The 23,472-nt window shown below is 44.3% G+C and overlaps 1 protein-coding gene across 1 annotated transcript in view; it reads left to right on the top strand.

The window, feature by feature from the left end:
- The window catches only part of TMEM259 (transmembrane protein 259), a 40,595-nt gene extending 19,183 nt beyond the window's left edge, over positions 1-21,412 (top strand). The window contains exons 6-12 of the mRNA XM_083182262.1: positions 1,503-1,625; positions 1,712-1,812; positions 2,354-2,411; positions 2,572-2,655; positions 2,755-2,887; positions 3,720-3,819; positions 17,451-21,412. Of these exons, the coding sequence (XP_083038388.1) occupies positions 1,503-1,625; positions 1,712-1,812; positions 2,354-2,411; positions 2,572-2,655; positions 2,755-2,887; positions 3,720-3,819; positions 17,451-18,053 (1,202 nt within the window). The 3' untranslated portion in view covers positions 18,054-21,412. The remainder of the gene's footprint in view (positions 1-1,502; positions 1,626-1,711; positions 1,813-2,353; positions 2,412-2,571; positions 2,656-2,754; positions 2,888-3,719; positions 3,820-17,450) is intronic.
- Positions 21,413-23,472: the final 2,060 nt, after the last annotated feature.

Raw genomic sequence — 23,472 nt, 5'->3', positions numbered from 1 at the left:
GATTTATATGGGTATGTACCGTTTATTTCACCACGTGGTGTTTATGGGTATCCATGCCCAGAAATTCTTGGGTTGTCCATTTTCGTCCTTTTTCTCCACCTCCATCTCCTCCATTTGTTCTTCATTTTTTATCCTCTATGAAATTGTTCATAAATGTATCACTGATATTATGCATTATAATTTTACAGTTATTGCTGATTACTATATCCGCCCCTGATGAAGTCATGTTTTGACGAAACGCGTTGGGCTAATTGTGATCAAGACTACCTGAATTGAACAACAATCATATCTGTTCATCAAACTGTATTTTTGAGATACCCCCAACTATAGGGGCTCTTTTTATATTTGTACCATTTTATATATTTTATATTAAACATTGATTGTTTAAATCTACCATTGTTGTATTCTAGCGCACTCTGATACCCCCCCTTGTTTTCCATATATATATATATATATATATATATATATATATATATATATATATATATATATATATATTCATTCAAGTAAACATATTTCATTCATTGATTTTGGATTTTATAAGTGGGAACGATTGCATTACATGTCTATCCATATATAACAATAGCAAGCACCAACCACTATTTGATTTTATTGTTAAACTCATTTAAAACTATTTAAAAGTAATTGAATGCCTTCATAGAAAGGATTTCTGTTGTTATTGTGGATTTGAAACACCACCCTAATTTGCGGGTACGATTATTAGTCTAATCAAAGATGATCTGAATAAATTGCCTTATTTAATAAATCAAATGTTGTGTGATATTACTACTGTGGCTTATGTTTAATACTGTATGTGAGGATCTAAAAGCACAAGGCTGTTTGCAGAGTGCATTAATACAGGTAGGATTATATACTGTAAGGGGTGCTTTAATCCTTAAAATGATACCATTTTTCATAATCTGCAACAAAACTTAGTTTACACTTGCATTACCACCCCATATTATCATACCGAATTAGGCTAGACAGAAGTTTGCACTTAATTATTGCTGTACACTCCTGGATATCTAATAAGCATCCGCACAATATCAAAGTGATTACTTTTTTGATATAATGGAACAAATATTTAGGGGGTTATTCAATGTTTGTCGTGCTCCCGCAGCCATCTCCCGACGGGGGAGATGGCTGCGGGGGCCCTATTCAATGCTGTCTTCCCTGACAGCATTGAACAGGGGTTCTCGGCAGAACGAGCCCAACATCACAAGCTGTCGGGCTCGTTCTGACGAGAAAAGCCGGAAATAGGCGAGCTCCCTGCCGGAGCTCATCTATTTCCGCCACGCCCCTTTCTCGCCGCTTGGGACATTGAATCCGCCGAGCTCAAGTCGAACAAAGCGAAAACGGGACAGGGGCACGGCTGTCGAGCTTGCTCGACAGCTGTGCCCCTGACATTGAATACCCCCCTTAATGTAACCGGAAAGCAGTATGCATGTAGGAAGTGTACAATATTGCGAAGCTCCTAACTGGTTTCTTTTCATTGGTTTCAGACCCAACCCGGGATTTGTGCTTTGGAGACCGGTTTAGTCGTTTTCTACTGGATGAGTTTCTGGGATATGATGACATTCTCATGTCAAGTGTGAAGGCACTGGCTGAAAATGAGGAGAACAAGGGTTTGTACTCCTAAATTGTAAGCCACTTCTATTCTCACATTGTGTCTACTGCAGACTGTGATTGTGTCTCTGCTTGTTGTTCTCAGGGTTCCTGAGGAATGTGGTTTCAGGGGAGCATTACAGATTTGTCAGTATGTGGATGGCCCGCACTTCATACCTTGCAGCCTTTGTTATCATGGTTATATTTGTAAGTTATTTTACTATTCTAGTCAAACAATTGTTAAAATTTACCAAAATCCTGTTTATTAGATCATGCCCATATAGTATGAGAATGTTATACTTCACCTCATGGTTTAAGGGTCTGATTCAGAGTTGATCGCAAATGCAAAATCTTTCTCAAATGGACAAAAGCATGCTGCACTGCAGGTGGGGCTGATGTAACATGTGAAGAGTGTTATATTTGGGTGAATTATTATTTTTCTGTTCAGGGTAAATACTTGCTGCTTTATTTTTACACTGCAATTTAGATTTCCGTTTGAACACACCCCACCCAAATCTAACTCTCTCTGCGCATGGTTGTGCCCATGTGAGGAAGGTTTTGCAATCAATTCAGAATCAGGTCCTATGTATTTTTCTCTGTGCTTACCTCTCCATTAGAAGGGTACTAACATTTAGATTACGATTGCACCCATTCTACTCCATGTCTATTCTGAAAAGTTATATTCTTTTGTGTCCGCTCATTTTGTTTTCCATTGTGTGACTAGTTGTCCTTGTTTTACTCCCTGTAGACATTATCAGTCTCTATGCTCCTGCGGTATTCTCACCATCAAATATTTGTCTTCATTGGTAAGTGACCTACTTGTTCCTGAAACAGCTCATGATTTCCATTTGTCTTTGTTGTGATCTTCATCCAGAACACACCCTTCTGCTCTGTTGTGTTTTTGTCCCATTAATGTTTAGTAACTCTCCCCATTTATTCCACTTTCCCCCTTTTGTCTCTACAAAGTGGACTTGCTGCAGATGTTAGAGATGAATATGAGTATTGCATTCCCTGCTGCCCCTCTGCTCACTGTGATACTGGCACTTGTAGGTAAGAACACTTCAACACTTCTGATGTACGACTTGCAGTTACGGGTCTGTAGTCATTCTCTCTCACTGTCTCCCTCTCCCTTTCTCTCTCTTTGGGCAGGAATGGAAGCCATCATGTCTGAATTCTTCAATGACACTACCACTGCCTTCTACATTATCCTTATAGTGTGGCTTGCCGATCAGTATGATGCCATTTGCTGTCACACGAACACCAGCAAAAGGCACTGGCTCAGGTCAGCTGAAAATGTCACCCTTTCATGGGGTGCTTCTTTTCCTTATGTTCATTATCTGTCAATACACAGTGTACATTTCCTCCTATGATTATGTTCTGAGTACTAAACCTAAAAACCTGTAACAGGCAGTAAACCTGGGTGCACATTATGCAATGTGTACCCAGCAATATTTGCACCCTTCTTGGCTACTGGCAAGTGAATACACTCTTGCCAATGCCATGAGCAACAGTGAGGGGGGCCCTCACTAGCGATATCCTCTGCCGTCCTGCAGGTACATACGGTGGAGGACATTGCTAAAAATCTGCGAGAGCGTGTGCATCATGAACTATATACAGTAGTGCATACACAGTAGATGGCGATATTGTTCATATCGTTAAGTCTAGTGTGTATATTGAATTACAAATGTTATTGTAGTTTTACATAGCTCTTTTTTTGTTTCTTTATTTGGTATCTAATATTTGATTCGACCGTCAATAGGCATGGCAAGCAAAGCTGTACACTAGTTGGAGGCCTATGTGCCTGAGGTTAAAAACTGACACCCCAAAAACATATCAAACTGATTTTTGCTTGTGTCAACCTTTTTATTGTTGACCTAATGAACCTAATTCAGCATTTTGTGTATGACCGGCTGCCTTTTTTAGCTCCGAACCCTGGATTGCCACCATTACATTCTTGTTTATTGTAGCAGAATATCAATAACTTACAGTACTTTTATATATCCAGAGAAAAGGGCAAATCCATATTTGTTATATGATTGTGGATGACTATTTTCATTTTTATAAAATACATAATCTGTTTTTATATGTTAAGGTAATCTCATTTCTCTTTCCAGGTTCTTCTACTTGTATCATTTTGCATTTTATGCCTACCACTATCGCTTCAATGGACAATACAGCAGCCTGGCCCTGGTCACATCCTGGCTCTTCATTCAGGTAGCACAGAAAGGGAGAGAAAAAACTATAGTTAGTTTGCTCCGTCGATAGCACACCATCACAAATATATAATTTTTTTACAAGGTGCCAATACATTGAGCATAGCTCCGCCCCTTGAAACCAGCAAGGTCACACCCCCATGTCATGCTTGCCCCACAGGCCAGTCCTGTCAAAGGACAGGGATGACAATCGGTTGGTGTAACCATTGATTGTCATCTATTGTATTGTTGTCTACTATCAATGGCCACTTGCAATATAGCCATCAATTGGTACCGATAGCCATTCCTAATTGCATCATGGCATGATGATTGTGATGTGTTATTTAAACTAAGATAACATCTTTGAAATATAAAAAGTGATGAAAGTTGGACAATATACAGAAGGCTCCCCTATGCCCTTTCCTCTGCATTCCGCTCCTACGTTTGTGTTTTTTCTTCTAGTATTTTTAAAACTTGCCCTGTAGTCAATTGGACAGTGGTTCACATGTTTGTATCTTTCAACACAATTGAGTTAACTATGTGGTAGCCTGTTTTATAAGGTGTGGCTGCAAGAAATCGGCACATAATTATCTATCTATCTATCTATCTATCAATCATATAGTTGAGAATGACACCAGTATTGGTTTTCGCAAAGTTTGCTGCTTCAGTGTTTTCAAACTTTTATTACAGCTGTTACTATGGTATACTGTAGTAAAATTACAAGCATTTCATAAGTGTCAAAGGCTTTTATTGACAATTACATTAAGTTTATGCAAAGAGTCGACACATGCAATGATGACACTTCTTTTTCAAGACCTCTGCAATTCTCCCTGGCATGCTGTCAATCCTCTTCTGGGCCACACACTGACTGATGGACGCCCATTCTTGCCTAATCAATGCTTGAAGTTTGTCAGAATGTGTGGATTTTTGATTGTCCACCCGCCTCTTGAGGATTGACAAGTTCTTAATAGGATTAAGGTCTGGGGAGTTTTCTGTCCATGTTCCCAAAAGTTATTACTTTTGCTGGTACTTGTTTCCTAGCACGACGCCCATCGTATGCCATCGCATACCACTAATTAAGGTATGCGATGGGACCCGATTTTTGGGTCCTAAGACCCGCACTGTACAGTTTTAATATTGCGTCGCATCGCATGCCATTACAATGGAATTTTTAATTGTACAGGCACCCTGATGGGTGATTACAATGTTAAATGCACCCCCATTGTCAACGCCACCCCCACTATCAACGCCAACCCGAAGGGTGGCGAACGCAGCGAGCCCACGAGGGGTGGCTGTACACGGCCTCCGACCTTTTTTTTATACCCCCCACTATCCACGTCGGCGTGGAGTTGATTTTATATAGTGTGGCGAGCGCAGCGGAATACATCTGAAGTAATCCGCGTCCCCTTGCTGCGCTCGCCACGCTTCGGGCTCGGTGGCTCGCTGCGCTCGCCACACTATATAAAATAAACTCCACGCCGACGTGGATAGTGAGGGTATGAAAAGGTCGGAGGACGCGTACCACCGCCCCTCGCAGGCTCGCACTTGCCACGCTTCGTGTTGGCGTTCATAGTGGGGGTGGCGTTAACAATGGGGGTGCATTTAACCCATCAGGGTGCCTGTACAATTAAAAATTTGGGTCTGGGGGCGTGGTCTGGCGTGCAACCTGACCAGACGCACGCACTAAGAGCTCCAGAACCAGGACAGTGGTTTTGGCCTTAAAATACATTAAAAACCTCAGATTTACCGCATCCCACCTACCTGACCTGCAGCACAGAGACCCTGGTAACGTGTGACCGGCGTCGCGGAGCCGGGGAGTGCTTCTCAGCGCTCCCGCGGGTTGCGGCCTGGTCGCACGGAGGAAGCCGGGGCCTAAATTTTGAGACGGGGACGCCGCACGACGCCCGGGAGCGAGAGGACGGCACCGCGGACGAGACTGCCAGCCTGCTGAACACTCAAGCGGACACACATCCCAGACGCCAGGTGAGGGAGCCCGCCTCCGGTGACCCCACCACACCATCCGATCACCGCGACTGAGACCCGGCGGCGACGGAGACCCGGCGCAGGGAAGCGCGCTGCGTACCTGTACACTCCCCACATCCAGCGGAAGCCTCTCTAAGAGAAGGCAAACGGCGGGTGAGTGCGGGGGAACCTGGTCAACTCCACGAGGGGATAGGGGAAGGAGACGGCGTCACTAGCCTCCAACCGCCATCTTGGGGATATACCCCTACCAGCGCCCCAGCACAACGCCTCACAAGAACTGCAGGGCAGACATCCTCCACCCCCCTTCTGACCCTTTTCCCCGGGATCCCCACCAAGAACCCCTCTTAAGGGACACAAATCCCCTCTGCTCTCACCAACCCTGCTGAGGAGCAGCAGGGTATATAGAAGACTCTAAAGCCCCTACAGCACCAGCCCTGTACCAACTACCTGCTATACCCTTCATTCCCCACCATCAGACCCCCTGGCATCGAACACAAATAACAGTGGGACAGAACTCTATAATCTCTGCCTTTCATTAAAACAGAAGGAAAACAAACCTCTATGCCCTTGCATAAACTGCAGGACTGTTCCCTATCACTTGTAATCCTAGCCTGCCCTCTAGTGTCCACTGGGGCAAATTGCAACCACTGATCAAAAAAGGATCACCCTCTGGTAGGGAAGATACACAAGACAAAATAGTAAACCGACCTCTTACTGCTGGTCAGCGGCAGCCTGAGACGCAGTGGGAGGAGGGAGGTGCCCGAGTTTTCCTTACTAAAGATGCGTCCCAAGTGAGGATGCTTTACTAGAAGCCAGGCCCCCAGGGAGTCACCGCCCGACGAGATATGCTACACTGATGCAAGTGCAATTAAAGCAACCTTCCCAGTCCCGAGAGCTTCCCTCCTATTGGTTACAACCTAGGTCTCTGGGCTTATGATGGTCAAAGGCAAAAAGGCTATGCAAAAGGGTGAAGCGCCTCTCCCTAAAGAAAATATGTCCCAGGCAGATATGAGACCGTTTCTGCAATCCACCTCCGCCAAATCAGCAGATGACCCACCTGGCCACACCTCATCCACCACATCGGCAGACTTCCAGGCCTCATTGCTGGTTACAGAACTAGCCGAAATTAGAAACTCCCTGTCCTATATGAGAACCCTCCCAACGAAACAAGACATCCAGGACACAGTCCGCCAAGAAATGGCAGCGGTCCGACAAGACCTATCCCAGCTTTCCCAGCGTACAGCTTCATTGGAAAAATGCCAAGAAGAGACGGTCGCATTCTGCAACTCGCTTACAGAGACTCTCGCTGCCCAATCCGCAGAGATCCGTTCTCTACAAATGCACTTGACAGATCTTGACAACAGAGGGAGGAGAAACAACCTACGTCTCCGCGGTCTACCAGAGGAGGTCACCCAGGACAAGCTGACAGATGCCCTAACCAAGATCTTCAACGAAATCCTTGGGAACGACCCCTCAGAATCTATAATCCTAGACAGAGCACATCGGGCTCTAAGACCCAGAGGGGCGCCGGCTGACCGTCCACGCGATGTGATTTGTCGTCTACATTACTTTTCACAAAAAGAAAGTATTGTGCGTAAGACACGCCAATTAGACGGAATTGATTTCAACGGTTCAACTGTTCAAATATATCAAGATCTGTCATGGCACACACTTCAGCAACGGAAGGCCCTAAGACCACTCACCTCTGAACTCCGCAAGCGGCAGCTGAAATATAAATGGGGCTTCCCATTCAACCTTCAAGTAACCTCCGGGGGAAGAAATCACACCCTAAACTCCTTCTCCGACCTCCCGACGTTCTGCACAGCCTTAGGCCTACCGACTCCAGACATACCCAACTGGGAGTTCAACCACCCGGAACTCCCTCCACTTCAACAACAGGGGCACGGCCATCCTTGGCAAGAAATCTGCCACACTAAGAAGAAACAAGGACAGGCTCCAACCCCTTCTAATACGAGCCCCACCTGAAGACCTACCAGCCGATATATACCATGATTCTCTTCTACTATGGGACCAGACACAGGACTGGTGACTATAACGTTTAGTTACAATGTTACTGCAGTTTTACCCTAAAGGGACTGTTTTTTCTTATTTTTTCTATACCATTAGGTTTTTGACTCCTAAACCCACGTGGGACTGGAAACAGTTTAAGTAGTTCTACCTAGCCCCACCGCCTGCTAGAACTTGTAAAAATACCGCGATGCTAGTACCACAATTTAACCTGAGGTTGGGTCCCTTTAGCCTGCGAGCTGGGGGAATGCTAACGGATAGACTTGTTCGGAGACAGAATAGGCTGCCTTTAGAGTTCCGTTACAGGTATACTCATACAAGACACCTGGCACGAAAGTCCCCCAAGTTTGAACTTAAACTAATATCTCACGTTTAATCAAGTGATTGTTATTTATGAGAAGGTCTGTGACGAAATAGTCCAAGACACTCCTATATCCCCACAGAGGAGATTCCCCTATGGGACCCCTGTAACTATCACACCACACCTTAGCTCCCAGTTAACCTTCCAGGTTGTATTAAGTAACAATTCTTTTGTTGTAGGCAAGAAGGAGATAACTTAAACGGTTATAGGAACTCTGCTCCCATCAACAACTCATAGAATGTAACTAAAGACAAACAGTTTAGATAAGATGCACTTGTTTCCTCAATTATATCTCCTTACCGGGAGATCACACAATATTTTTTTAACGGTGACTCCCTCCACCCCACACCCGCACCAGGCTCTATCGCCTTCTGAGACGCTGGTGGACTTATTCCGCCAGTCGCCTCACAGCGGGATTTTTCTTTTTCAAATGTTAATGTTGTTATTCACTATGTTTAAATGTACTTCTTTTTTCCATGTTCCCCCTTTTCCTTGTTCCCAATCCCCCTCCCTGACCTTTCAAAACACATCGCAGACCACACCTGACCTAGTCACATATGACCACACCGGGTAAATTGAAGATCCTTTCCATCAACGCAAAGGGCCTTAACACTCCTGAGAAAAGGAGTAGCTTACTCAGGACCCTATGGGCTGAGAGAGCAGACATAGCTATGATCCAAGAGACACACTTTAGACTCTCTGCCAAAAATCCATCACTCTCCAACCACCGCTTCCCTACTGCATACTATAGCAACACTCCGAACAGTAAATCTAAGGGAGTGGCAATCCTGTTCTCTAAGCATCTCCAGCTAACAGATGTGGCAATACATAAACCGGTCCCCGGTAGAATACTCCTCATTAAATGTAAAATATCAACTCAACCCTATACTTTTGTAGTCGTTTACGCCCCTAACCAGAACCAAGTCCCATTTTTCCACTCACACCTGTCACACTTAGATTCACTTTTTGAGGGCACGACAATTTTGGGAGGGGATCTCAATTGGACCCTGGACCCAAATATCGACACATCCACTGGTGCCAGTAGATTTCCTGCCCATAAATACAGGAAAGCCCAGAAACTCTTCCACGACCTCCAACTGGCCGATTCCTGGAGGACTCTAAACCCCTCAGGCAGAGACTACTCGTTCTACTCCCACCCTCACCAGACTTATTCCAGATTAGATTACATTTTTGTAAGCCATAGACATCTCCCGTCACTCCTAGACGCAACAATAGGCTCCATCACTTGGTCGGACCATGCCCCGGTATCAATAACCCTAGCATCCCACCCACAGACCCCGGGACAATGGACGTGGAGGGTCAACGAATCACTGCTACAAGATGCATACTGCAAATCGGAATTAGCTAACACATTAGCAGAATATTTCAAACTAAACGACACTGCGGACATGTCAAAAATTATCCTATGGGAGGCACACAAATGTGTAGTCCGAGGCAAATTAATACAGTTGGGCACTTATATGAAAAAGCAAAAAGCGGCTAGAGTATCTGCACTACTAGAAAACATCCATAAACTAGAAACTATGCATAAATCGGGCTCCTCACCCTCACTGCTAGCAGATCTAATAGACTCACGCCACAACTTGAACAAGCTACTAACAGAACGCACCAAACTAGAGCTAAGGAAGTGCAAGAGCAGATATTACCAATGGGGTAACAAACCCAGCCGCTTACTCGCACAGGCCCTCAGAACACAAAGAGCCGCCTCCTTTATCAGTAAGATAAAGAAGGACGCAGACACCCTCTGCTTTAAGACCCCAGAAATAGCTTCATGTTTTCGAAACTATTACTCCTCCTTATACAATCTCCATGACGCACCCACCCAAATAGAACAGATACATAAAACCCTACAAGCAAAAGAATACCTAACCAAGGCGGCCTTCCCCACCCTATCTCCCTCCGATAGAGAATTACTAGAGAAACCATTCTCTCAGGTAGAGTTGGAGTCAGTTATATCCTCCCTGCCTCTGGGCAAAAGCCCTGGCCCAGACGGCTTTACAGCAATTTATTATAAGACATTTAAAGACATACTTACTCCTAACCTACTAAAGGCCTTCAACACCATATCGGCGGAGGCACATTTTTCTAAACAATCCCTAGAAGCACATATAACAGTGATCCCGAAGCCAGGGAAAGACCCCTCAGTGTGTTCCAGCTACAGACCCATATCACTCCTGAACGTTGACATCAAACTCTTTGCGAAATTGATGGCAAATAGACTAAATAAATTTCTCCCCGCTCTGATCCATAACGATCAAGTGGGATTTGTTCCTGGCCGTGAGGCAAAGGACAACACCACCAAAATCCTCAATCTGATCCACCTTGCCTCTCACCACAAAATCCCCACTATTCTTGTCTCCACCGACGCTGAGAAGGCGTTTGACAGGGTGTGCTGGGGCTTCATGCAGACTGTGCTGGAACACATCGGACTGGGCACACTATCCCTACATAGAATCCTGGCCCTTTACCATATGCCCACAGCTAGAGTGAGAACAAACGGCTTCCTATCCGATCCCTTTCCTATTAGCAACGGGACGAGGCAAGGCTGCCCCCTCTCGCCACTGATCTTTGTATTATGCATGGAAGCGCTAGCTAGGACAATAAGGGCTAATGTTAACATCTCAGGTATACAAGTGGGAGAGGGAGAATACAAGTTAGCTCTTTTCGCCGATGACCTGCTGGCAATAATCACACAACCAGCAACATCACTCCCCCATTTCATACAAGAACTTGAGCGCTTCAGCTCCCTCTCCAACTTTAAAGTCAACATGACCAAATCCAGCATCCTTAACGTCTCCATACCTCCCACCTCGGTCCCTCTACTCAAGAGCTCTTTCCCATTCTCATGGCAACCCTCCCACATCACATACTTAGGTATAAACCTACCTAGAGACTTAACCCGATTGTATGCCTTAAATTATCAACCTCTCCTTATATCGCTCCGAGCAGACTATAGTAGATGGTATAACAAACAATTGTCCTGGCTAGGGAGAATAAATGTTACTAAAATGAACTCTCTACCCAAACTACTCTACATACTCCAAGCCCTTCCAATTTCTGTTCCAGACACATGGTTCAAAACCATCAGAACCCTGACCCAACAATTTATTTGGCAGCGGAAGAAACCCAGGATAAAACGCGAGGTTCTGATCAGAAATACGGAAAGAGGGGGATTCCGCCTCCCAGATATTAAGACCTATTATAACGCTATTCATCTAAATAGACTACTGGACTGGACCAGAAACCGTAGAAACAAGCAGTGGGTAGAGTTAGAGGGGGTGTGTATGGGCTTTTACCCGGAAATCTTCCCCTGGCTACCCACAATCCCCTCCATACCCGTCTCTCACCCCACTATTACCTCCACATTAAAAACATGGAAATCACTACGACAAAACCCACACATCTCTTCCGAATTCGGCCCACTAACCTCCTTTTTAAACAATCCAGACTTCCAGCCAGGTCTGACTATCTCAGACTTCTCAAAATGGGCAATAGAAGGGCTTTTCAGAGTGGGCCAGATGATGGTGGGTTCCAGCATCTGCTCCTTCTCAGATATACAAAGAAAATGGGAAGTCCCATCGAGGGACTTTTGGAAGTTCTTACAAGTTAGACATTTCATACAAACGGGTTCTAGATCCCACCCATCATCCCGCGAACTGACTGGGTTCGAACGACTATGTATATCCACCTCAGAACCAACCCACACTATTTCGCTCCTGTATAAATTCCTCCAAAACCTAGACAATGACATCTCCACAACTTTCACGCGAGCATGGGAGAGAGACCTCAACCGAAGCATTTCAGATAAAGAATGGGAATCCATATTCATAAAGGCCCACACTAGCTCTATATGCGTTCAAACCAGGGAGACTCAATACAAACTGATCATGAGATGGTATAGGCATCCCTCTATCTTACACCGCATGAATCCCAATACATCACCAACATGCTGGCGATGCAAGAAGCACACAGGCTCCCTCATGCACATATGGTGGGAGTGCCCATTAATTACCCCTTACTGGACAGACGTTATCAAGACCTCAAAAGAAATTCTCCACACCCCAGTCCCAGCGGACCCCGCCTTTTGGTTGCTAAACCTTTCCCCCACACCACTTTCCACTTATAAAACTTCTCTTTCCAAACACCTGGGCAATGCGGCAAGAGCTTGCATCCCTGTCCTATGGAAGTCGATAATCCCACCCACTCGCAAAGCTTGGTTTACCAAAATTGACCACTTTATGTCAATGGAGGACATCATGCTGTCATCAGTGGATAAACACACAGAGTTTACTGCAACATGGCTCCCCTGGATGGAGTATAAGACTACACAAGACTACAAAGCCCTTTGCTCAGAGTGAATTGCCTGGACCATCTAAATAGCAAATGAACCCCCCCGCTTGTGAGAAAGGTCAACTCCCCCCCCCCCTCCTCTTCCCTATCTTCTTCTTCTCCTCGCCCCTTCTTATTCCAACCACCGAGGGCATGTATATAGATTAAATACATGTGACTGCAGTAGACCGTGGTAACGCGGCCTCTGCGGTTTATCATGTCCTACTGGTGATGTAAAAATGCCTGAAGAAACCAATACACGCTAATGTGATTTTGTTTTAGTGAAATATATGTATATCTCGCTGCGTCGAGATCAGTTTAATAATCACATGCTCTGTTTGAAGTTTTCTTGGATATGTTCACCCTTCTGAAAATCAATAAAAAATGATTACACAAAAAAAAAAAAATTTGGGTCTGATCGCATCGCATGCAATCGAAACGATGGCATAAGATGAAAATCGTGGGCGCCATGCTAGGAAACAAGTACCCTTTTGCCTTATGACAAGGTGCTCCATCGTGCTGGAAAAGGCATTGGGGGTATGCAATCCCGGATCACGGCTGTTGATCCCTCCCAACAGTCGTGATAGAGGCCCGTTTTACATTTGGCCTGACAGAAATCAACAGGTGGGATTCAACGTCCCACCTGAAGATTGGCAAAAAGTGGGCATGTGTGCTTAACAGACGTGGATTGTCGATCTGTGGCCAGGATCGCGACAATCCGCAACTGCTTTTGAAGTCTGGCTCCATCTGCCGTGATCCCTCATTAATGCTGTCGGTAAAGACAGCATTGAATAGGGATCCGCCACTAGTTCCCTTGTCGGGAATAACGACGTAACATTGGTGATAGACAATGGGGGGTAGGCAAACTGTTTTCAGATGGATGGGAGAAATTGCTCTTGGAGGATGGTACCATTCTTTACTCATAGCTGTGTTCTTAGACAAAATTGTGAGTGAGCTCACTCCCTTGGCTGAGATGAAACCTCACACATAAATGTTCTCAGGATGCTTTACTGCTGGCATGACATGGGGCTGATGGTAGCGCTCACCTTTCCTTCTACAGACAAGCATTTCTCAAGATGCACCAAACCATGAAACCACCTTTTGCAGAATATCAGTCTGTCCCCGATGATTTTCCTGGAGATAAATAGCATTTTTCTGCCCTTCTTGACACCTGGCATCCTCCAAAAGTATTTCCCTTTACTGTGCGTGCAGATACACTCATAGATGTCTGCTGCAGTTCCTGAGCATGCATACCCTGGTGGTGCCCTGATCCTGTAGCTGAATCCACTTTAGGAGACTGTCCTGGTTCTTGCTGGTGGTTCTTTGGCACCCTAAAGCCTACTTCACAACTATTTAACCTCTCTTCTTAAAGTTTCTTGATGAACAGTTGTTTGAAGTGCAATCTTACTAGCGGCAATATATCTTTGCCTGCTATGCAATTTTTGTGCAAAGCAATGCAGGTAACCATAGTTAACAGAGGAAGAACAACCATTTTTAAGCACCACCCTCCTTTTAAAGCTTACAGTCTATTATTCTAGCTCAATTAGTATGATAGTGATCTCCAGCCTTGTCCTCATCAACACTCACTTGTCTTAATGATAGAATCTCATGCAGCTGGTGTGGCAGGGCTGAAATGCAGTGGTAATGTTTTTGGCATTAAGTTAAATTTTATGGCACAGAGGGAATTCATCTGATCACTCTTCATGGCATTCTACAGTACATGCAAATTGACATCATAAAATCGGAGGCAGCAGATTTTGGGAAAATTTATATTTGTCTCATTCTCGATTTTTGGCCATGGCTGTATATTTGCTTTTTATATATATATCCCTACATTCTACTGGTTCTGGAAAGGGTGGAAACAAGCTGATGGGTTATGCAGGGTACACACCCGAACGACGAGGGCCCTTTTTTGCCTTTTCCGGTCCGATCCGATGCGTGGCCCCGCGGGTCGGTTGGTCGCTATTCAGATCCTACCTGCAGCAGGTAGGATCTGAATAGCGACCATACACCCGGGTGCGGGTCGCGATCAGTTTGGAACCTGCTCACGGTGCACATCGTGAGCATGTCGTGTGCGCTGCATGATTGTGAGCGGGTCAGATGTGCATCTTGAGCTGGTCGCCCATGTGTGTACGAGGCATTACTCTGAAACGGGAGTAATTTTGAGAGTAATCTTTGTCTGGAGGAAGTGGATATATCTATCCGCAAAGGTATAAAATCAGAGCTAGGAGAAGTGTTCGGTTTCCCCATAGAGTATTCAATGGACCTGTCCCGCACTTTGATTGTGAATATCTCTGCGACTCCTGGTCTGGTGAGACAGCTAGAAATAGCGGGGTGGTATCATCTAGATTTAAAAAACTAGAAATAGCTGGACTTAAAAGGAGGCAATGGATGGCACATGGCTGCAACAGAGGGGGCCCCTGGGTAAATAGAAGTTGCTGTTCTAGAGCTACTAGAGTTTGCAAGGGTAGTGTGGTATATGTAGTTCTTTGTCTAAAAGAGTTTGGTGTTCCGCTAGTAATGGGGTTAGGGGTGTCCTATCTAGATATATACAGCTAGGACTATCTTGCTGTATAGGGGTGTCGGGGCACTGTGGTGTACTTATAAGTACCATGTGTAAAAGTTTAGTTTATCGGCCCGCTATTATTGAGTGGTTAGTGGTGCCCCATCTAGCAGGGTGTATTGGGTGTTGATGGCACCTGTCTGCAGCATTAACAGATGGGGATCTTGGGTAAATGATAATTGTTGCTGGGCAGCTGATGGTGCTTTGAGAAATGCAAGGGCAGTGTGGTACTTGTAGCATCATGTGTAAAGTTGAGTACGGTGGTCCGCTTTTAACGGACAGCCAGCTGCTATTTGTTTGACAGTCAATCTGTTTCAGGGCTACCAAGTATGTGGTGTTTTGTCTATTATCTAATTGCCAATCATTTTTGCATCTTTCTGTTTGTGTTCTTACTGTTGCTCTTGTTGAACTCTATATTGTCAGTCCTTTTCTTTATCGACCTTTTCCTGTGTCTGTCAATCAAATATGTCTTTTTTCTTGTCGCCTTTTTAGGTTGATCTGTTCTTTGTCTGTTTATTTGTATTTTAAATTATTTTCGGTACCTGTGTAGTTTCACAGCGGCAGGCTACGCTATGTTTTCAGCGTAGGCTAAGCGACGTAGTCAGCGTAGTGACACTGTGGCAGCCCTGCGTAGTGTCCCCTTCAGGCAGTTAGTCACCGTACTGTCCCCGGGAGCTGCAGCTCTGTCCCTGGCAAGCCTAGTGAGCGCCTCTTACACAGCACCGGTAACCGCCAGATCCCCTGTGCTGGCGGACGCAGGATCATCCGGGTGCGCTCCATCTGTCTGAGACCCTGCCTGTGTATGCTTCATAGAGATGGACAGGGTTAGGGGTCCGGTAGCGCGTGCGTCTCCTGCACAAAGGGGGGACCTTCCTCCCGACTTGTTCATACCCCCACTAATCCATGTCAGCGTGGAGTTGATTTTATAAAGTGTGGCGAGCACAGCGAGGCATGGGGACGTGGATTACTTGACGTGTATTCCGCGTCACTTCGTGGGGCTCGCAGCACTCTCCACGCTTCAGGCTCACCACACTTTATAAAATCAACTCCACACCGACGTGGATAGTGGGGGTATGAACAAGTCGGGAGGACACGTACCACGTCCCCGCGCGGGGCTCGCCATGCTTCAGGCGGGTGTGGATAGTGGGGCTCTTTCAGGAACACATTCACACCTGTCATGTCAGGCAGGTTAAAATGGTCAATGGTTCCCACACAATGTAATAAGCGCTGACTGACTACACTCCCGCTGGCCACGGACGGGCGGGAACACGACGCTGATACTGACAGGGACACCTGACTGACTATGCTAACTACGTAAACTCCGGCTAGCCGTGGACGGTGAGAACACTACGCGTATACTGACAGGGATGCTGACTACGCTGATTCTGACAGGGAAGCTACGCTAACTACATAACTGCCGCCGTGAAATTACACAAGTACCTTATTTTCATTGTCTATTATCATTGTCGATCTAATGTCCTTGTATGTTTGGATCTGGTTGATTGAAATATACGGTGTCTAGATAGACAGTCAATAGGTCTTCCCCCAAAAAAGTCTACGTGAAAGTGATTTTTTTTTTTTTAAACCAGCTTGTACTTCCTTCACCATCAATATTGGCATAGAGGGAAAAATATAATAGTGTTCCTAGCGTAGTGAGGCACCTAGCCCGAAGCATGGCGAGCCATGCGAGGGTACATGTTGCACTAATTGGGGGTCTATTTTGTCGACATTGACACCCCAAAGAAATTAAAAAACTCATGTCGACCTTATTCATGTGTCTACCGTTTGACCCGGTCTACCCTTTCTTGGGGTAGATCTATTGACTGACTGTCTAATAATCCACACCCATGTATGTTCTAGTTGTCAACCTTATGCACCTGTTAAACTATGTATTGTTTTAAATAGTCAATCTAATGTCCCGTTACTCATATCTATCTATCTATCGATCTATCTATTTGAAACAAATTCATGTTCTTACACAATTAAATATATTTCTAATATAATATGTTGATGGACTATTTTAATATAAATTAATAAATGGTTTTAGTCTAAGGGCACCTGTAGGAGATAAAACACAATACTCAGAACAATGCTATAACTGTGGATATAATATTGTATTAATTCCTTCAGTGCGCGTAAACACCTATTGTCTCGTCTGTCCTTCTATGTTTAATACATGCGTTTGGGTGCATCTTTTTACCATATTGGGGAAATATTTACTAATACTGTCCTGGATCCCATAGGTTTTTGCCCAAAAACTGATTTTTCTTGGATAGAAATGATATTGGTGTTTGATGGCGACAGCGAACTCTGCCCAGGTGTGCGCACATACATGTCTTGATTACTTTTGTGCTTTATCTTCCCTTAGCACTCGATGATCTATTTCTTCCATCACTATGAACTTCCTGCCATCCTACAGCAGATCCGAATCCAGGAAATGCTTCTACAGAACCAGCAGGCAGGTCAGAATCAGACTAGTCTTCAGGACAACTTAAACAATAACACCGCGACTGAGCCATCCATTGTAACCCCACCTCCTGCCACTGGACTTGCTCTTCAGCCAACAACAGCTAGCTCGGCGGCTGTAGGTGTGCTTTTAACAGACTCCAACTCCAGCATGGGCAGAGCTGCAACACCACCTGTAGAAAATGATGGGTTTCCTCCACCTGAAGAACCATCTCAAGAAGCTGCTGGGAGCCAGCCTTCAGGTCCTGGTACAGCAGCAGTGACGCAGACTGGAGATCCTCCTCTTATTCTGCCTGCTGCTACAGATGATAACAGCCCCAAAAAACTGACTGAGGGCCAAGTGGAAGATGTGTCACTCTCCACAGACTGTGACCCACTAAGATTTCTAGTTACCAGCCATGATACAGAGCAAAGTAATCTCTCCAGATCAGTCTCGACAGAGCTGCAGGCAGAAGCTAATGCTCCTCAGCCAAGTGCATTTACAGAGCAGCTGGCAGGTGACTAGTGAGTTTCCGTTCCAAATATTCTGCTCGTTGCCCTTCGCATCTGGGAGAAGTGCATTGTCCTATCCAGGAGTTGTACAGACAATATATCCTTCCACTGTTGGTGCAAGAGGCCTGCAGCACATTCAAACTAGTGCATGCGTGTGTACACGCACACAGACTGATTTTCTTAAGTTTTGTTTTTCTCACTCATGTAAATTAAATGCCACAAAACAACCCAGAATTTAAATTAAAATGAGTAACAGGACATATAATCTTTTCAATTTTTTTTATTTTTTATTTTAGAACAAGGATTTTTGTGGGCGTTTTATGTTCAGTACATGTATTTTCTATACATACTTGCAGATATGCGCTCTCTTGTTTTTTGCTATATCAAGTTATGATAGACCTGACAGACAATATTATTAGGAGTCTCGACCATTCTCACTCTTGTCTCCAGTGAATTAGATAAGAGGCCCTATGGCTAATCTCCGCTTTTGATAATCCTACTCTGCATCCACTGGATCAGGGAAGGATAATTGAACAGTTTTGTATTCAAAATCTGAACAGCGAAAAATCAGAGGTTAGAAATCAGAGGCCAATATTTTTGTACCTGCAGCATACATATTTAGTGCTCACAGTGCTTTTCCAGCTTATGGAATGTAAGTGCGTAAACTGGAACAGATGTTCGGTTGCAAGTGGAGGTCCTATAAAGTCTGCTGGACTGTGCAGTAGATATGCATAATACATGTATGTATGTGTACCGTTCTCTCTCGCTCTCTCTGTGCACAGTGTGTGAAACCGGCATTGTTCTTTTAATGCACTTTTTCTTGAATGTGTGGGAGTTGAGTATTCAGATACAACATTTAATGTTTATTTTTTCATATTCACACACAATTCTAGAACGCTACATTGCAAGACATTGGCCTAATTCATGCTATAATTCTATCCACCAGTGCATTAATACACAATCCGATCAGCAGTCTGGGTACATTCTGCAGACAAGTTGTAGTATCCTGACAGGTGGTTACATTTTGTTTTATGTTCTACACCAGGCATGTCCAACCTGCTGCCCTCCAGCTGTTGTGAAACTACACATCCCAGCATGCCTTGCAATAGTTTTAGCATTCCCTAATAGCAATACTATGGCAAGGCATGCTGGGATGTGTAGTTTCATAACATCTGGAGGGCCGCAGGTTGGACATGCCTGTTCTACACCATTTGAACTAAACAAAATCGGCTGACTGGTGAATACAAACACTACAAACTATGGGCCAGATGCACTAACCTTCAAAAGTGATAAAATGGAGAGGGATAAACAACCAACCAATCAGCTCCTGCCTGACATTTTTCAAACAAAGGCTGTGACATGGAAGTTAGGAGCTGATTGGCTGTCTGTTTATCACCCTCCATTTTATCACTTTTGAAGCTTAGTGCATTTGGTCCTATGTCTAAACTTACTTGCCTCTTGCCGTTCTAGGCACAGTGTGCAAAGGAAGAAAGAGAATACCCTCCATGTTTTCTAAGCTTCTGAGACAAATTTTTTATTTCAAGCCAGATGCAGAACAAGTGCTGATATATAGTCTTGACAATTGTTACCACCCTTTAATCTGCACCTACTTTTAAGAGGGTAGGACAAGCCAAGGCATCTTTTCCCAGTAGGAATATAGCAACGCCATTTCTACATAGGCTGATGTTTCTCATTTGCACTTTCCAGTCTTACCATGTGGGTATCACCTGCCATGCTGCTGTGATTTCTTGGCCTGGTGCAATATTGTGTTTTAAAGCCAAAAAAACATGTCCTGCAGAAATGCCTAGCTTTACATTCTATCCACAGTCTTCTACTGGAAATAGCAGTCATTGCTCTTGTCCTTCTCCTTAGCCAGTCCTTTAACAAAAGCTACCGGAGCGGAAATACATTCTGGCCAGAGATGTATAAATATTGTGTTTTTTTTTTTTTTTTAATTTGTGTTTTTTATTGGTCGGTTAATTGTCCAACATTGCAAAATCTCTATCTCAACCATTTGACTAAAGATGTGCTTTTTCAGGGTTGGAAGCCTGTCCTTTGTAGTCAGTCGAGGGATATATTTTCTTGAATGAATCAATATTTGCTGGAATAGAAAATGATGATATTGGGCAAATCAATGATATCATTGGTTACTTGTGAATAAATAGGATGCCTTCCCTTTTAAATATTGTTTGAGCACAACACTTAAATATATGCCTTTGCCTGGTATGAGTGAAGAGTGCTCCTTAATTAGAGCGCACTAGGAACACTTTACTGAATCTGTGCTGCTTACATCTCCCAAAATAATTATTTTAATTGGACACAGAATTTTTTTTAGATTGCATTCTATTTGAATAACTATCTTTTTGTCGATATGTTGACAGATTCTTTGGGAGATGATTTTGTGTTCTATCTGTTCTAACTTGTTTTGTTTGTCTACAACTATAGGTAAAATATGGTTGTTCACCTGTTAATTATATATGCTAATTAGTTTGCTATTTGTTGTTGATAGCGGCAAGACACTGGATATTGCCTTCTGCCGGGATTACTCAACATGCATCCCTTTAGCTGTTGTGGAACTACAAATCAACATGCCCTGCCACAGTTTTACTGGCATATATCGTTCCACAACAGCTGGTGGGTCGCAGTTGAGCAGCCATGGCCTACCCTATTTCTGGTACACGGCCTCAATGTTTGTAGAGAAGTTGCTGGGAAAAACGTGTCTTGAGTTGACTAAATGCTAACTTGTAGATTAGTTCTACAGATGTTACAACTCAACTATGCACAGCCTGATATGGGCTTATTATTTTAGTTAGAATAAATGAAGTAATTAATGGGGTGAGACAAAGATATGCCCAGTGCCCCGTATTCTATTTAATTGTACCTATGTGAAATTGATGCATAAAGTTTGTATATACAATAATAAATATTCTATCTAAAGCACATTAGTGTGCAGAAGTGTCAGGAAGTTATGCTCCATGCACAATATTTACATCTGGAGGCACTAGGGTCTGATAGATTGCACAGTGGGCCACATGATCTTAGCACACCTTATACATTGTGAAGTGCTTAATGCACTGGGCCTCCGTAGCCAAGCCAGGATGTTCAGAATTGCAAAGGAAAGTAAATCCAGGCATTGGCAGAAGGCTGAAGAAAATTATGATGTGTTAACCTGTAATGTTGGCAGTAAACATTGCATCAGTTGTTTTAGTGTGGCAGGAACGTGCCCCATTGGAGAACGTGCTTACCTGTACTGTTTTTGCCGAGTTCATTTCAAATGTAACTTGTGAAGGGTTGTTTTGTGCTATATAGCAGATTGTCTAAGCCAATATTTTTAATAAATGCCTCTGAGCAAACTGAAGAATTAAAACTAAACATTTCTATTGTGTTCATTAGAAGGACAAGACTGGAAACATTTAATATTTTCTTCTACGATCCCCCATGGCAGCAAATACCTAGGAATTTCATCCCACAACCTTTTTTCCTCAGGAACCTCCCCCTTTGGTATAAATCCCTGCTCCTCCCTTTCCTGGATGTCCTTTTTCTCCTGTCTCCTTGTTAGGTAGATAGGACAGGCAGTGTTACTTTTGTTTTGGGCTCACCTCATTACACAGGGCTCCTTCTGGTGGGAAGCAGCATGGCTGTGTGACCCCTGTGGTGATCCTGTCCATGTCATCCATCTGGCCAAATGTCCAGATAAGGAGCTTGCTAATGCGGGCTGTATTTCCTCTGTGGTGGAAGAAGCCACACGCTGAAGCTGGTTCTCCCTGTAAAGTACTTGTGGATTGCTCAGGCTCCAGCAGCATGTGGACCAGACTACACTATCCAGAATGCCTTGCGCGACATTACGTTTTTGGCACATGCGGCAGCAGTTCTGAGGGTCTCCCCTTCTACAACCGGTCCCAGAAGGCTGTGCTCTGCAGCACGAGCGGACGGCGGCAGCTGGAGTGGGAGACTACATACATCTCCCAGAATACTTCCGGGAGCGCGCTCTGCAATTGAGGAGATACTATTTAAATTAGCAAAGGAGTCTCTGTTTCCGGAGGCTGTTGGCAGAGTGAAGTGAGCAGTGTACCTGGAAAGGTAGGACCTCCTATTAGGAGGCATTCCTTTTACAAATGGAGCTTTTATGTCTTACTATTGCTGATAGAGATAGAGATATACATTTATGCAGGATTGCTGTGTGCATAAGATGGATCTGCCTTCCACCCCCTAGGACTGATAGTGCCCCTGTGAGGTGAGCCTTATGTTTTCTTACTCTGAAGGATTAGTGGTTTTGGTACTTGTGTATTATCACGGCGCCCATCGCATCGCATACGATGGTATGCGATGCGATACAATGTTAGCAGATGTTATACAATTTCAAATTGTATACCATCGAATTGTATGCCATTGTATGGCATATACAATGGTATAAGATTTTAAATTGTATAAGCACCCTAATGGGTGTTTTCAATGTTAAATGTGCCCCCTATAAGATAAATAATTGTATAAGCACCGTAATAGGTGCTTACAATGTTAAAAGCACCCTCACGCCACCCGTGCTATCAACGCCAACCCGAAGCGTGGTGAGCGCAGCGGTACGCGTCCTCCGACCTTTTCATACCCTTACTATCCACGTCGGCGTGGAGTTGATTTTATATAGTGTGGCGAGCGGCCGCGCATTATTCCACGTCCGCTCGCCACACTATATAAAGTCAACTCCACGCCGACGTGGATAGTAAGGGTATGAAAAGGTCGGAGGACGCGTACCGCCGCCCCTCGCGGGCTCGCTGCGCTCGCCACGCTTTGGGTTGGCGTTGATAGTGGCAGTGTCGTGGGGGTGCATTTAACATTGTAAGCACCTATTAAGGTGCTTATTCAATCAAAGATTGTATATACAATTTAAAATCGCATCTCATTGCATTGTATGCCATATACAATGGTATACAATTTTAAATGGAATACAATGCCATACGACTGAATATCGTGGGCGCCGTGATAATACACACCGTGGCTTTTATTTTTAGTGATAGGAGGAACCCTATTTGAAAATTATGCCTGATAGGGTAGTATTATCAACGAACCCGCACTTTCTACCCAAAGTTGTCTTATAGTTTCACCTTAATCAGGAGATTTCACTGCCAGCCTTCTACCCAAATCCTTAAAATAATAATAATGAGGAGGAGTTGTGGCACAACTTAGATGTGTAGTAAGAGGGATTACTACATATCTGGACAGATTAAAAGAAGAGTTTTACTTCCAACTAAGCAAACCATCTCAAGATGGATAAGAGAATTGATAACGTTTGTCTATCAAAGGGAAGGAAATTCCTTCCATGATTAAGGCACAATCCACCAGGGCAGTGGGGATTGTGCCTTGGGCTTGGAAGGCGAAAGCTTCAATAAAGGACATAAGTGATGCAGCTACGTGGTCATCATTTCACACGTTCGCAA

Source organism: Crinia signifera, chromosome 1 (genome assembly GCF_055691185.1).
Source record: "Crinia signifera chromosome 1, ASM5569118v1, whole genome shotgun sequence".
Classification (NCBI taxonomy): domain Eukaryota; kingdom Metazoa; phylum Chordata; class Amphibia; order Anura; family Myobatrachidae; genus Crinia; species Crinia signifera.
The sequence above is the reverse complement of the archived record's forward strand: the minus strand, read 5'-3'. Positions and strand labels throughout refer to the sequence as shown.